The 13765-nt window shown below is 29.0% G+C and overlaps 1 protein-coding gene across 1 annotated transcript in view; it reads right to left on the minus strand.

Annotated features, from left to right (window-relative positions):
• LOC113369697 overlaps window positions 1-13320 on the minus strand; it is a 31750-nt gene extending 18430 nt beyond the window's left edge. Inside the window, exons 1-2 of the mRNA XM_026610269.1 lie at window positions 13162-13320; window positions 7123-7291 (exon numbers count right to left, since the gene is read on the minus strand). Of these exons, the coding sequence (XP_026466054.1) occupies window positions 7123-7291; window positions 13162-13320 (328 nt within the window). The remainder of the gene's footprint in view (window positions 1-7122; window positions 7292-13161) is intronic.
• Between the last annotated feature and the right edge of the window lie 445 nt (window positions 13321-13765).

Consider the following 13765-nt stretch of genomic DNA (forward strand, 5'->3'; position numbering starts at 1 on the left):
TCTGATATCACTACTATTTGATACCACTCTCGCCAAAGTGAAATAGGAACATGGAACCACTGACTGCTAAGCCAAGATCTTTTCTTAGAGCCATAGACAACCAATACATTTATCCTTAAATACCCCAAAAGTATAGTGTGATCATATTGGTACCAGACAAAAGATTGAAAAGTAATAAATACTCTAATTAAAAATATCACTTGCCTAAAACCTTGCTAGAATTCATCATAAACAATGCATATTTTACATTTCAGTTCAACTGAAATTTTCAATTTCAAAATGTGTCAATTTTATATCATATTTTCCCAGTAGGCGTCTTAGCATGAACAATATAAAAAGCTCGGAAAGACAGGTTTCTACTTCAAAGGTTTTCCAGGAGTTAAGTGCTCGCCTGCATTAGTAATATCCATCACTTAACGCTTTATGGCAATTTTACCGATACCAAGGCACATAATCAATGTTTTATTATCATCTCCACCAGTAAGCTGGTGTTGTGTTCGCGGCGTTGATTGCCAATTTGCTCGTGCAGAATGTGCAACTGCGCACAAAGCCATGTTAATGAGATTCTAATTCCATGGTCATTCAGGTGAATATTTCATTAGACACGGTAATGATCGAGCAAATAAAAACGAAATGTCTCTATGCAATTTTAAAATACTATACTGCGGTATTTAGTGAATTGGTATACGCGTAACCAACATTAATTACAATAGTGGCAATTTAAATAGTAAATTTATCTGAAGTAGGTAGTTGTAAAAACCGATAAAAATATCTAAATAAAAATAAAATGTATCTAGCAAAAGAAATTATGTATTCATTTTTAGACGATTTAAACGTTATGCGTTAATATTAGATAATTATTTGATGCAATAATAGGTAAATTATACAAAAGTTATCATGAACATTACTTTAAAGCATAGATACAAAAAATAAGGTTTGATGTTTTAAACAAAAACAAAATTCTTGTAATTGTAGATCCATGTTAGAGCCAAATAGCATACACATGTATAGACAAATTTCTCGTATTTTTTGTTCTACAGCTAAAACAGATTTTTTGAATCATCTGTTTTATATAATTATTCATAATTATTCAAGTTTGTATTTATGTCATTCTTCTATTTAAATACTTTGATTACTATTATCATATTATATTTGTCTATCTATATTTGACTATTATATTTCTATTTTACCTATTTCTAAACAAGTGAAGTGATTAAGCAAGATATTATGTTAATCGTTCATTCAGTTAAAATGAAATTTACATTATTTCTTTCCTATTTTTTATTTAACTATTGTGTCAATAACTATTTAATAATAAAAAACTGAAATATTCATCATATAATTTTTATTCTATTCATTCTAATTCAAAACGTTAATTTGCATACACGTGTTTATCTGCTTAGAAGCTTGATGACTTGGAAGTGATTTAATTAAATACATCTTACTTAAAACCGTGAAGCTGTTATAAAAGACAATTATTTCTCTGCCTAAGGATTCTAACAAAAACGTTACAGGTATCATTGTCTAACTAAAATGTGATCAAAAATGGTATTTAAAGTAATAAAATCAAAAACACAAAAATAATTACATACAATTAATTAACGTACTTAAAATTATATTCAGATATCGTAAATTAAACAACAGTGCTCAAATAAAAAAGCATACAACTAGAAGTATCGTTTATCTCGTGATAGCAACGTCTCCCGATTTAAGACGAAGGTTGGTTACACATCTTTGTTCAAAATAGTATTATTAAAATATATAATCATAGTTACACATCTTTGTCCTGCTAGTTTGAAATAGTAGAAAGATATCATAGTTAACTTGTTTTTGAGATACGGTTTTAAACCTTTTTACTCTAGGACTTTTAAGCCCCGCCGCCCCCTATCCTTATTTAAATTTATCTATGATTTTGATTAAGTATAGACACACAAATGTCTACTACCGAAATAATGTGAGGTCAATTATAATCAATGTGACAATTTCATATCAAATGTCGAGTTTTACAAGCTTATCTCAACTATATTGATCCTATTATTAAATGAAACATCAATTGCTTATTTTAGGATATAAAGTTTTGTATTGCTCAAGCTGAATGTATTTGTTATTAAAAAAAATTATAAGTTAACAAAATAGTAACATATATGCTACTGTAGTTTTTCATTCTAGTTTTTTGTAATTAAGCTAAATTTCTTTAGAAAAGAAAGATGTACCAAAATATTTTTAGTTTTTACTACTATGTACTTTGTTTACGAACACCTTTTCTGAGTACAAATTGATTTAAACATTATATATATATATATATATATATATATATATATATATATATACTATTAACAGTGCATTAAGAATTTTATTAAGAAAACTTTGAATAATGTATAAAAATTCTTAAAACTAAACTTTAATACGTTAATATAAGGGAAATTGATTAATACTATCAAACAATACGTGGATAAATTTTTATTAAATTTTATTAAACTTTTATTAAACTCTGACTATATAGTTTCTAATGAAGTAACCATGAAGTAACTCAATTATTATTAACTTCCCGTGGGGCAAGTTATAGTAATCGCAAAAAAATCAAAAATGAAAATTTTTATATATCTTTACGTTTTAAAGGTTTCTGAACATTTTGGCATACCTTATAAAAATGGATGTATGTGTGTGTGTGTGTGTGGGCGTGTGTGTGTGCGGATACAAATTTTCGTCGACGATTTCGGGAATACCGATCAACCGATTTAAATAATTCAAAAAACATTCGATTCATATTGATAAAGAGACGTGCTGATTAGTTTTTGGCGAAGGCAGGTCTAGCCGTTCCGAAGATACGGGGCCAAAAGTGCCAAAAACGGTAACTCAGTTTTTAAGAGAACGGAGCGTCCGATTTTAATAATTCAAAGGCATTTTACTTGTATTGACAAGATGAAAAACTGATCAAATTTTCATAAAGGCAGGTTTAGCGGTTTCGGAGATCTAATGTAAAAAAAAATGGCGGTCAAAAATGATCATTAGACATATGCACATCAAATTATCAGATATTTTATAGAGATTTTAACAATCAATATAAATTTTGTTTGCATTCCTATGGGTTCCGTACCAATGTTTATTCGTTAGACGGCTTACGCGCTTTGACATTTGTCTCTATGCAGTTAAAACAGTACGGTTGCTTGAAAAAAGTTCAGAATTTCCAAAATATGTCAAAATAAAGAAAATATTTTTTTTAAAATTTTTTTTTTTTCAAGAAAGTAATTTTTTGTCAAATTCCCATTTTCTCAAAAATCTAATTTTTTTGATGTAAAATTTTTTCAAAAATGTTAATCGTTTTTAAAAAAATGATAATATTTGGTACGGAAAGTTCCAGCAATTTGCCTTAAGGCAATATGCCCTAATTGCCTTAAGACAGAATTCCACTTACAGCTAGTTTCTCGAATTAATTCGATTTGTAACAAATTCGGGAATAGTGGCTCCAAAATCTATGCACGAACGCTTTCATCGCAAGCATTCACTCGAGAACAAATCCCAAACATCGTTGCTGCTGCAGCGACGACCTGAGCGGATGAGCTATGTTGTGTTAAAGTCCGATCGGGTTGCGAAAACATTCGGATATACCGCATCGCAGAAATAGAGATGGGCGATATTTATCAATATTATCGAAATGTCAATACCATTCATACAATATGTCGACATGCTGAAAACTATATCATTCTGAATGCAATTGGGGATTACTGACATTTCATGCACATTGCGGAACAATTTATTGAAGAATTTTTCAAACGCGTTTGAAGCGAAATAAAATGTATAAAAATATGTATCGAACGTGTATGGCTATATATACATATATCGATTGTTCACATTGTTTTATCGAAATTCATGTTTATTTCAGTAAATGTTATTTGGGCACTATGTGACAAATTAATCTTTAATCGACAAGTTGCAAATTTAACGTTGCTCGAATTTATGAGTCACTTATTAAATTAATCAGAAATTTTAACAGATTTGTAAAAATGATATTCAATATCATTAACCAATTAAATTGGTGCTTGTATAATTTTTCAATGGATTATTACAATTTAATGTAATAAATATAGAGCAACATAATAGTTTTAAGAGGCTTTATACTAGTATCAGTAATTTCAAATATGTATAAGTAATATAAAATCAATAGGATTTGTAATAAGTAATGAAATCAAAAATTTTACAAAAAATCGTTAAGAAATTTTTGTAATAACATAGATAATAAGAACATTTTTATTATAAGTATAAACATTATTGAGTGATAAATTAGCAAAAGTTACATTTTAAGTTATTAAAATTAGCGTTAAGTTAAATTTATAATAAAACGTATGATCTTAAATTACTTTACATGGCACAAGTCTGCAAGAATGCTATTCTTTCCATTTCTTTATGTTTCATTTTTATGTATAATAAAACAAAAAAGGTTAAATTCAACTGAAAATAGCTAAAAAATAAAAATGAAACATGAAGAAATGAATGAATAGCAGTCTTGCATATTAGCATCATATAAAGTCATCTAAGTTTATTCTTTTTACTACAATTGATCAAATACGTACTCATTATAATGAGTTATAGCTAAAAACTCCAAACATTCGAATATAGAAAAACATGAACTATTTATTTACCTAGCAATATTGTTATTTCACAGATAACGTAAAACAGTGTTTTCATGATTTTCATATTTTCTCTACTAAATTTTACTATGTTTATCAGATGATAAAAATATAATCATATTAAGAAAGTAGAGTATTTGCGATATTATTGTTATCAGTTATAAATATAATTATTGAAAATATTCTCTTTTACAATCTAATTACACTTTCAACATCCTTGAAACGCAGTAAAATATAGTAGAAATAATATAAAAATCATGAAATTAACAGCAGAAATTTCTAATATATAAATTATTAATAATAATCAATAATAATAAATAAATAAATAATAAAATAAGTCATATATGCCCCAAACAGTATCCGAATTGTTATGCTAAACAATTACTAGTTACACTATTACTCAAATATAAAGCAGATGTATTCATCAAAATCCAAATGTAAAACTTATCGCAGAAACTCTCAATATTTCCTAATATTCACAGTATTTCAATTACTAATTACTGTAAATAGTAGCTGATTATCAGATCAAAATAAACAAATTGCCAAGGGATTGCATAAACCGCATTTGGATTACTAATAGATTTTAACACTAATGGTTCAGATAGCTTTTACTTATAATTAATACCAGCTTAGTTCCCAATTAATATGCTAGCAATAGTAATTTAAAAGCCGATTAACAGCCTGGTGGTCAAATCATTGGTTATTAAATAAGTTATTAATAAGCCTGCGGTCAATAGTATTAAGTACTTAATAATGTTTATCAATCAAATTACATTAAATCAATAACTTCCAAATATTTTTTTGTCTCTATAGTAGATTCAGATACACTTAGATTATCAATTGAAAATAATTCAAATTCATGCATATGGCAAGTATTATGTACTTACATTGATGGCGGATATGGATTTAATGAATTCAAATATTTCAAAAGTATTTAAACCATATCAACTATTGCTTTAGGATTAAATTTGCATATACCGATGTCTGTTAAATATTAAAGCGACAACATGCACTTAGATTCTTTCGGAATTATGTCAAAATTAACAAATTTTTGAAAACTATATTAAATTTGTAGTAAGAAACATGCATAAGACAAATATGAGGACGAAATAAAACCATTATTTACAGGTATAGCTTTCTATCAAAATTGAAATATCAACTATTGCTTTTATGATTCAAATATGGTCATAAATGTTTGATATAGATTTTCTGAATTTGAATTATATGAATATTATGAATTTAAATATTTCAAATTATTTCAAATTAAGTCAAGTTAATTATTGCTTAGTAAGAATCATATTGCACCATATCGTTGTCTGGTGCAATATATTATAGCAAATAACATGCACTTAGATTCTTTCGGAATTATGTCGAAATGAGCACAGTTTTGAAAACTCAAAGAGCCAATTTTTCGATAAAATATATATGTTGTGGTAATACTAAGTTACATGTATATATTCGTGTAAGGTTGTGTTGAAGAACTGTCAAAAAACTATGTATTTGCTGTGCGTCAGGCGTTTTACACATAAAACCTAACTTCACATATTTGGTATCAAAGAGACATCAGAAAGATGCACTAATGCTATTTGGCATTTTTGCGTTTTAGTTATTATGTATGTGTAAAGTTATAATCACACGACAAATTACATAGTTTTTTGTCAGTTTGTTACTACCAACTGATACAAATATAGACCCCTAACATAGCATTACCACATTTTTTCTACTTCATCGGGGAATTGGTCTCTTAGACTATATAACTATGCCAAAGTGAACGGATACTAATTAAACTAAATAATAAGTTCATGGCGGATATAGATTTTAAAAGTATAAATTATATTAATTTCACGAATTCAAACATTGTAAATAAATTTAAATGATATCAACTATCTATGTCTGGCAAATATTAGAACAGTAACATGCATTTATGGGTAGATTCTGCAGTAAAAAAGACCAATGTTATGGCAACGCAATATTACGTACTTCTTCCATATAAAGTCGTACTAAAAACTGTCAAAATGCTATATGGTTGCTGTGCAGTAAGGCTTTTTAGATAGAAAACCTAACCTAGAAAACGCATAAAAAGAATTTTATCAAAAGCGCATCTTTGTGATGTGGCATAATAACATATAAGTGAAGATACATTTTATGTGCAAAACGCTTGATGTCTAGCAAATACATATCATTTTGACGGTTTTTAGTACCATTTTATATGCAAAATACTACATAACGTAACCTTGCCATAACATTGGTCTATTTAGCGGCAGAATCGGTTTGTTGATGTGTTGCTGAGTTTAGAAAACTAAATTAAATATGTAAGTAGTTACTAACATGCATATGGCAAATATGAGGATGACCTTAGGACATTATTGACAGTTATCGATCTCTATAAAATTTGAATTACCAACAATTGCTTTTATGAATCAAATACGATCATTTCGATACATTGCCAATACTGTCCACCCCTAAAGCGGATTTTATGCTAGCGATCTCTTACCGTTTAGTACGTGCACGGTGACGCTGCGGCTTTGGGCGTTCGAAGGATTGCATTGATATTGTCCGGAGTCCGCAGGCCTCGCTTGTTGTATGAGTAGGAACGACGTCGTGGTCTCCCCTTTCTCGGTTATGACCGAGACGCCGCCGCGCGGCGAGTCGTACGAGATTATCTGGAAATAAAAAAACATATTCACGTTTCGAGAATAGTATCGATGGAGACAAGCATCGACATATTGTACGGCTTTGGCAACTTGCAACTTTATTTTTGTGAACGATTTCATGCTCATGCAACGCGAACGGAATATTCGTTGTTAAAATATTTGTACATGATATTTTAAAGCCGCGATAAATGTTTTTCAAACATTTATCAAACATTTATTTGTTATTAGTTTGAGGAATAATACTGTGTTGAATTTGGCTAAATCATAAAGCAAGCTCGTACAATATCAATATACAGGTAACCCCCGCATAACACGGTACTTCTATAACACGGATTCGCTCTAAAACGGTTTAAGAATTGAGACCATCCACCTCATAGGATCGCATAAGACGGTTTAAGAATTTAATCTAAAATAAGTAAAATTGCCGTACAACAGCTGAATAAATGTGATGGAACTAGTGCAAAAGATAACTAATTTGATATATATTGTTAGAGCGCGTACGTTCTATCGAAAAAATTCTAGGATTATCTGAACAATATATTAAATAATTCTTAAGGAACTCTTTCAATAAAATGAGCATAACAATATAATGAAGATTACTTTACATGTGTTAAATATATAAATATCATTTTGATAAAAGCATGTAATCGCAAATATATTTTTTTGCAAAAAATAATGCACAGATTTGAAGATAGTATAGAAAACTGCTCAGAAAATGAGGATATCTTGCACAATAAAGGATCATGTTAAATATCACTAATTGTTAATTATGGCAATAAATCATGTAATTCATGTAATGTATATTACTTTATACAAAACGAACAAATGTAATAATATTTATTATAAAATCATGATATGTAGCATGTTTTTTTGAATTCTAGGAACGTAGCTCCTCTTTCTGTACTATCCCCTCTTTGTCCTTTATAACACGGATTCGCATAACACGCTAGTTTTCTGGAACGTAACTACCGTGTTGTACGGGGGTTATTTGTATAATATACTCATCTAACCATAATTGTTGAAATTTACTAATTTTTGAATTTGTAGTAGGGTAGGGTGAGGCACAAAGGTTCAATTTGACTTTGAGCAATTATATTGTAAAAACCAAACAAATTATATAACAACAAACAACACGTCAAACAAACAGCTATCTGACTATGTTCAATAAAACTCTCAGCTAATAAATCATTGTTAGAATATGTTTTTTTTGCTGTTTTTCAAAAATTTGTCATCTTGTCTTTTTTACCCCATAGGCAGAACAAACAGGTCCAATGTCTTCTTTTTAATTTCAAAAAGATTTTGCAAAATAATAGCTACATTATTCACTCAATGCAAGATATAAGTTTCACTATAAATAACACTGTATATAACCTTGATCTGGTGTTTCGTTTCAAAAATATCCATCTGTTTTGTCAGAAAGATTCATTGAACTATTAATATAAATTATCACTAAGTAGTATGTTTTTAACTTAACTTTTTTATTTATTATTTTTATTTGCCAGGGTAAAGTTTCAATTGATTTTTCTCACTTGCGAGCTTTTGTAAAAGGTACGCAAAAAAACTGTTAAATCTAACTAAAAAATAACAATAAATCTTATAAAATAAATAACGTAACTTGAATTAAAGTCACCTAAACTTAACAATAGTGCTCACAAACAAAAAAATCTTACAACGAAAGAAAATACTTTCTTTTATCGATTTTCAAACATTGCCGTATATCTTCTGAAGGCGACGTTGTAAGAATTAGGATGGCTGTTCTTTTTTGCCCTCTACTTTCTAATATTGTTGTTAAAAAATTTCTAACTTTACTTGTTTTTCAATGATAGGTTTCACTAGCAAATCCGTTTTGAGTAATTTGTTTTACCCCCGAATTTTTAAGCCCTGCTCTATCCTATATCTTAGTAGCGAACAGTTTAAATTGATTATGTAATATTCATGAATTCTTTTGATTCAAACAAGTGCTTGCAATTATACTTACAAAAATGTTTCAACAAAGATAGAAATTAATAGAAATAAATCTCTCAATAACATTGTGATATGTATAATTAATGGACGATGACGTAATAAGAAATAGCAACACATACGCAAACAAAGTAATACAAATCAACAGTGTCAAACATTTTCAAAAACTAGAACATCATACAAATTATATAGTCACTCAGCTTCTTGAGACACCAACTTCAAGAAGACTGAAGAAGAAGCTGCCCAAAGATAATATTGAGGAACCTTAGAACTACAACAACCTTATATAAACAGAGTAGTAAAATCACTTATTGAAGTGATTCTCTAACAATATAATTTTTATCATATTAATTTATATGTGTGTTTGAAAGTGTGTGTGTATGTGTGCGAGTGAATGACATAAGCCAAATAGCTCATAAAATTGTCATGTATTATGATTGCTATTGAATATAAAATTAAAAAAAAAAGTAAACTTTGTTTTGACCATTCTGACTGTATACAGAAACAGCCAAAGATTAAAAAACCATAGTTGTCATTATGGTAGTTTAACAAAATTCCAAACAGTTATATCCAGCAATCAACTACGGGTCTCAGGTTAAATGTACCATATACAAAAACGTTCTAATTTCAAATAAGCTCTCTTAAAAGCCCGAATCTTGAAATCAAGGCATTTTAATTATATAAAGTGTGACTAATCTGTGCAGTTGTGGGTATATGTGCAATTTCACGAAAACGTATACAAAGGGATGTATCACACTCAAATTGTGGCAGACTAATGATGATGACAGAAGTTTAATGATCAACATTTCCAGTATCGGGCGTTGCGTTGGTGTGCGGTTTATGTGATACTTATGACAGGCTCAACTTGAGAAATAACATCTTATTATGCGTTTGCGTTTATAAATGCGTCTGTAATTACTCATTCGGTCTTTATTTCCAACGCATACGTGTGTTACGACCGTAATAAAGGTTGCGAACAATCAGACTCGGAGGAAGAAAGTGATTTTGCTAATTTAGGGCATCATTTTTCATAAAACTTGAACAAATTGTAATAGGTTTAAGTATTTTACTTTAAACGCTCATCCTGCTATTACTTATAATCAAATATGATGTATACATATTATAAGCGAACTATTACAAGTAAAGCTTATTTCATTCTACTCTTCTTTTCATCCACCATAACCAAATCCAGTGAGTAATCTAATATCATCGTAAAAACGCGATTTTTTTCAGGCTACCATAAAATAGTATTTTGTGAAATATAGCACAGACAAACACAATATTAAAATGAAGTTAAAAATGAACCAACTCTTTGTTAGAGAATTAGAGTAGCTACTCTAAAGTTCATAAAATCTATATTCATAAGTATAAAACCCAATAAATTTAAGAACTTTACAAAAATATCGTCTGTCCAAAAAAGAAAATTGACCCTTCCGCCACGAGCGTCACCTATAGGTGACATCCGCTTGACTACCGGTGTGCACAAGTGTCGTCTATGGACGACATCAAGCATGTCGTTTTTTGCTTCAATATTGATCACTGTGAGCTAAATTATTGAGAAATCTAATTTGTTACTGCAATTTTAAAAATGTAATTTTCAAATTTCAAATATATTTACGTTAATCTTAAAATATTTTGTGTAACCGCCCAAGGCTTGTTAGCTCGTACAGGAGTGTCACTTCTTGTAGCAAAAAAAAAAAATAAAATCAATATGTAAAAACTATATTATCTGCATTGCAATGATAATATTTCACGGAACTAATTAAGAGTACTTCATAATACTTATAAATAATTTACTTATTACATTTTAATTTAGAATTCGATAAAAGTTTTATAGTTATAGATAAATACCTCTCTATTTTAGTATAAAACTGGGCGTTTTATTTAGAAAAGGCTCGCATGCGTAATTGAAAAAAACGAAATAAAAACATAAAATTATTTTTCCAAAATAACATATAAATATAGGGTCATTATTTTGAATAATCGTACGTAGTGCATAATTTGTCATTGTTCGAAATTAATGAAAAATTCTTATACTAGTAACTCATAAAATCATATTATCAAATAAGCTATTATTAATCGTCGTTCAGTGTAAATATTATTATTTTCCATAAATAAAACTCATTTTCCAAGGTTTCACACATTTTTTGCTTGACGTGCTAAAATGAAACTAATTAAGGTAACTTTATGCTTCAGCAAGCAGAAAACTTACTACAATATTTTGTTTTAATTAAAACGATAGTTACATTATTTTTAATATTGCGGACATAGAAGTTATAACTCACTTTAACTGCTGCAATATATTTTTAAAATGTGGTCGTTTTGCAGTGTTTACGCAACGTGTACAACCACGCCCAGGAGCGGAAAACAAAGATTTAATTAGTTTCCTACTTCTTTTGAAAAGCTAAAAAATAATGACTCTTGTTGATAATAGCTGTTTATTGTAGTATGGAAATCTGTTTACGTGGTCAGCAAATGTTATTATTGCAATGCAGATAATATAGTTTTTAAACATTGATTTTAGTCTTCCAAATAAATCTCACTTGAATTTTTCGCTACAAGAAGTGAAACTCCTGTACGAGCTGGCGAACCGCCCAAGATACACAAAATATTTTAAGATTTTCCAATTATTATCAACAAAAATAAATTCATGATATCTAATGTAAGAAATATAGTACAACTTGTTATAAATTATTGTTACAAATTGTTATAAATTATTGGTACAAATGTCTATAAATTACTTGAGTAAAAATTCCCAGATCTATCATTTTATTATTTATTTATTACAAAAACAAAGACAAATATGAATGTAATTTATGATTCAGTTTTTATACATATGCAAATACAGAATTGCTAAAGAGTTCTATTGAAGACATTCAATTTAATATGAAATTTCAAATAAATTTTTCTCTTGAGAATACTTTAGACTTATGACTGCTTTACCGTGAATGGCAATTGCCGTGGTTATTGCTTTTTAATAATCAATAAATATGAACTGAATTATTGACGTAGGTTGTGATAAAAGCAAAATTGAATTCACCATGTCAAGCAGATCTAGAAACTTTTTTTTTAATTCAGATTTTTTTTGACATATTAGGTGGCTTGTCTTGGAAGGCAGCCCAACAGTTGTTTTGTTCTAGCTGTGACATAACTATTTGTGCTTAACAGTATCTGACTTCATATTTCATATACACAACTACACTTAAGATCTATAAGTTAAAGTAGAATTCGATATCTTGCTGCCTGATATTTAGCTGGCCGAGGTTGAAATCAAATGGGATAGTTTATAGTTTACGCTAGCCTATGACGTTAAATGTTATGCAATGGCGGGCTTGATTTTGTTTATGATATAATAGTGAGAATTGGTAAAATAACACATTTGTACCCATCTCTTTCAACCTAATTCAAATCAACAGATATTTTTGCTCTATAACATAAATTAAAAAAAAGTTCTGATATGGCTTGCACGCTAAACATCAGCCAAAATATATAAAGTAATGATATCTACAACTACATAAATACAACTACATGAAAAACATTCTTGTCGTCAAATTACAACAAAAATGACCAGGAACATATAATCCTAAATTAAAAAATTGACCACATTAAATAAATTTTAACCTTGTGGTCGCGAAGTGTTTTGATAATCACACAAATGTAACATAAATTTCACACAAATATTATGAATGACGTCCAAAAATAATGAATTGTCTAAAGTTCAATTACTGTCTTCTATTAATATAATCAGTTGAGCAAACTGTCAGCACATGTGCTAAATGTCGTTTAAATATCTTTAGTTAAAAGACGCAAACTCGGTCGCTTGTTTCGTTTGCGAGCCCAATTAAAAGTTGGAGAGAAAATATGACGTAACACAAAGCTGCTGCTAAATGAGAATGAGAAGTCGACGTGTCGCTTACCGCATCGTTGTGGTTCCAAAAGATGTAAGCCGGAGGCTCCGGAGAAAACAGCACCACGCAGGTCAGGTTGATGGTGGAGCCTCGGTCTATGTACAGGTCGGGCTCGCCGATTATATTCGTTGTGGGCTCTGAAATAGAAAAGCAATTATGAAAATACATAAAAATAATGCAACAATAAATCAATTAATTAATCTTAATCAATATATTTGAATCATACGCAATTATTATATTCATTATAAAGCAAGTGCTTTATGATTTGTGCTTTAATTCATAATTCCATAACAAGGTCAATAAAAATTCAAGTGACTATATGGTACTTTTGTTAGCAGAATGTATTTGAGTACGTATATTGTATTTGAGTACTTATTATAATTTTCATTAATATTATTTTAATAGCTAGAGTGTGCCATGAGTTTGTGACTTAATCAAAGTGGCATATTTTGCAAAAAAATGTAGGAATGTGTTATGTTTTATTAATGTAGATAAAATATTTAGATGGTTTTGATACAGCTGGGAAATACAATAAGTTGAATGATATTGAGTTTTCAATAGTTAATCAACAGTATTTTTATTCTTTCTTTTATTTACAACTGTCCAGTTAAGG

Source organism: Ctenocephalides felis, unplaced genomic scaffold (assembly GCF_003426905.1).
Source record: "Ctenocephalides felis isolate EL2017-DRISC unplaced genomic scaffold, ASM342690v1 CF-g0.4_SCAFFOLD_01447, whole genome shotgun sequence".
Classification (NCBI taxonomy): domain Eukaryota; kingdom Metazoa; phylum Arthropoda; class Insecta; order Siphonaptera; family Pulicidae; genus Ctenocephalides; species Ctenocephalides felis.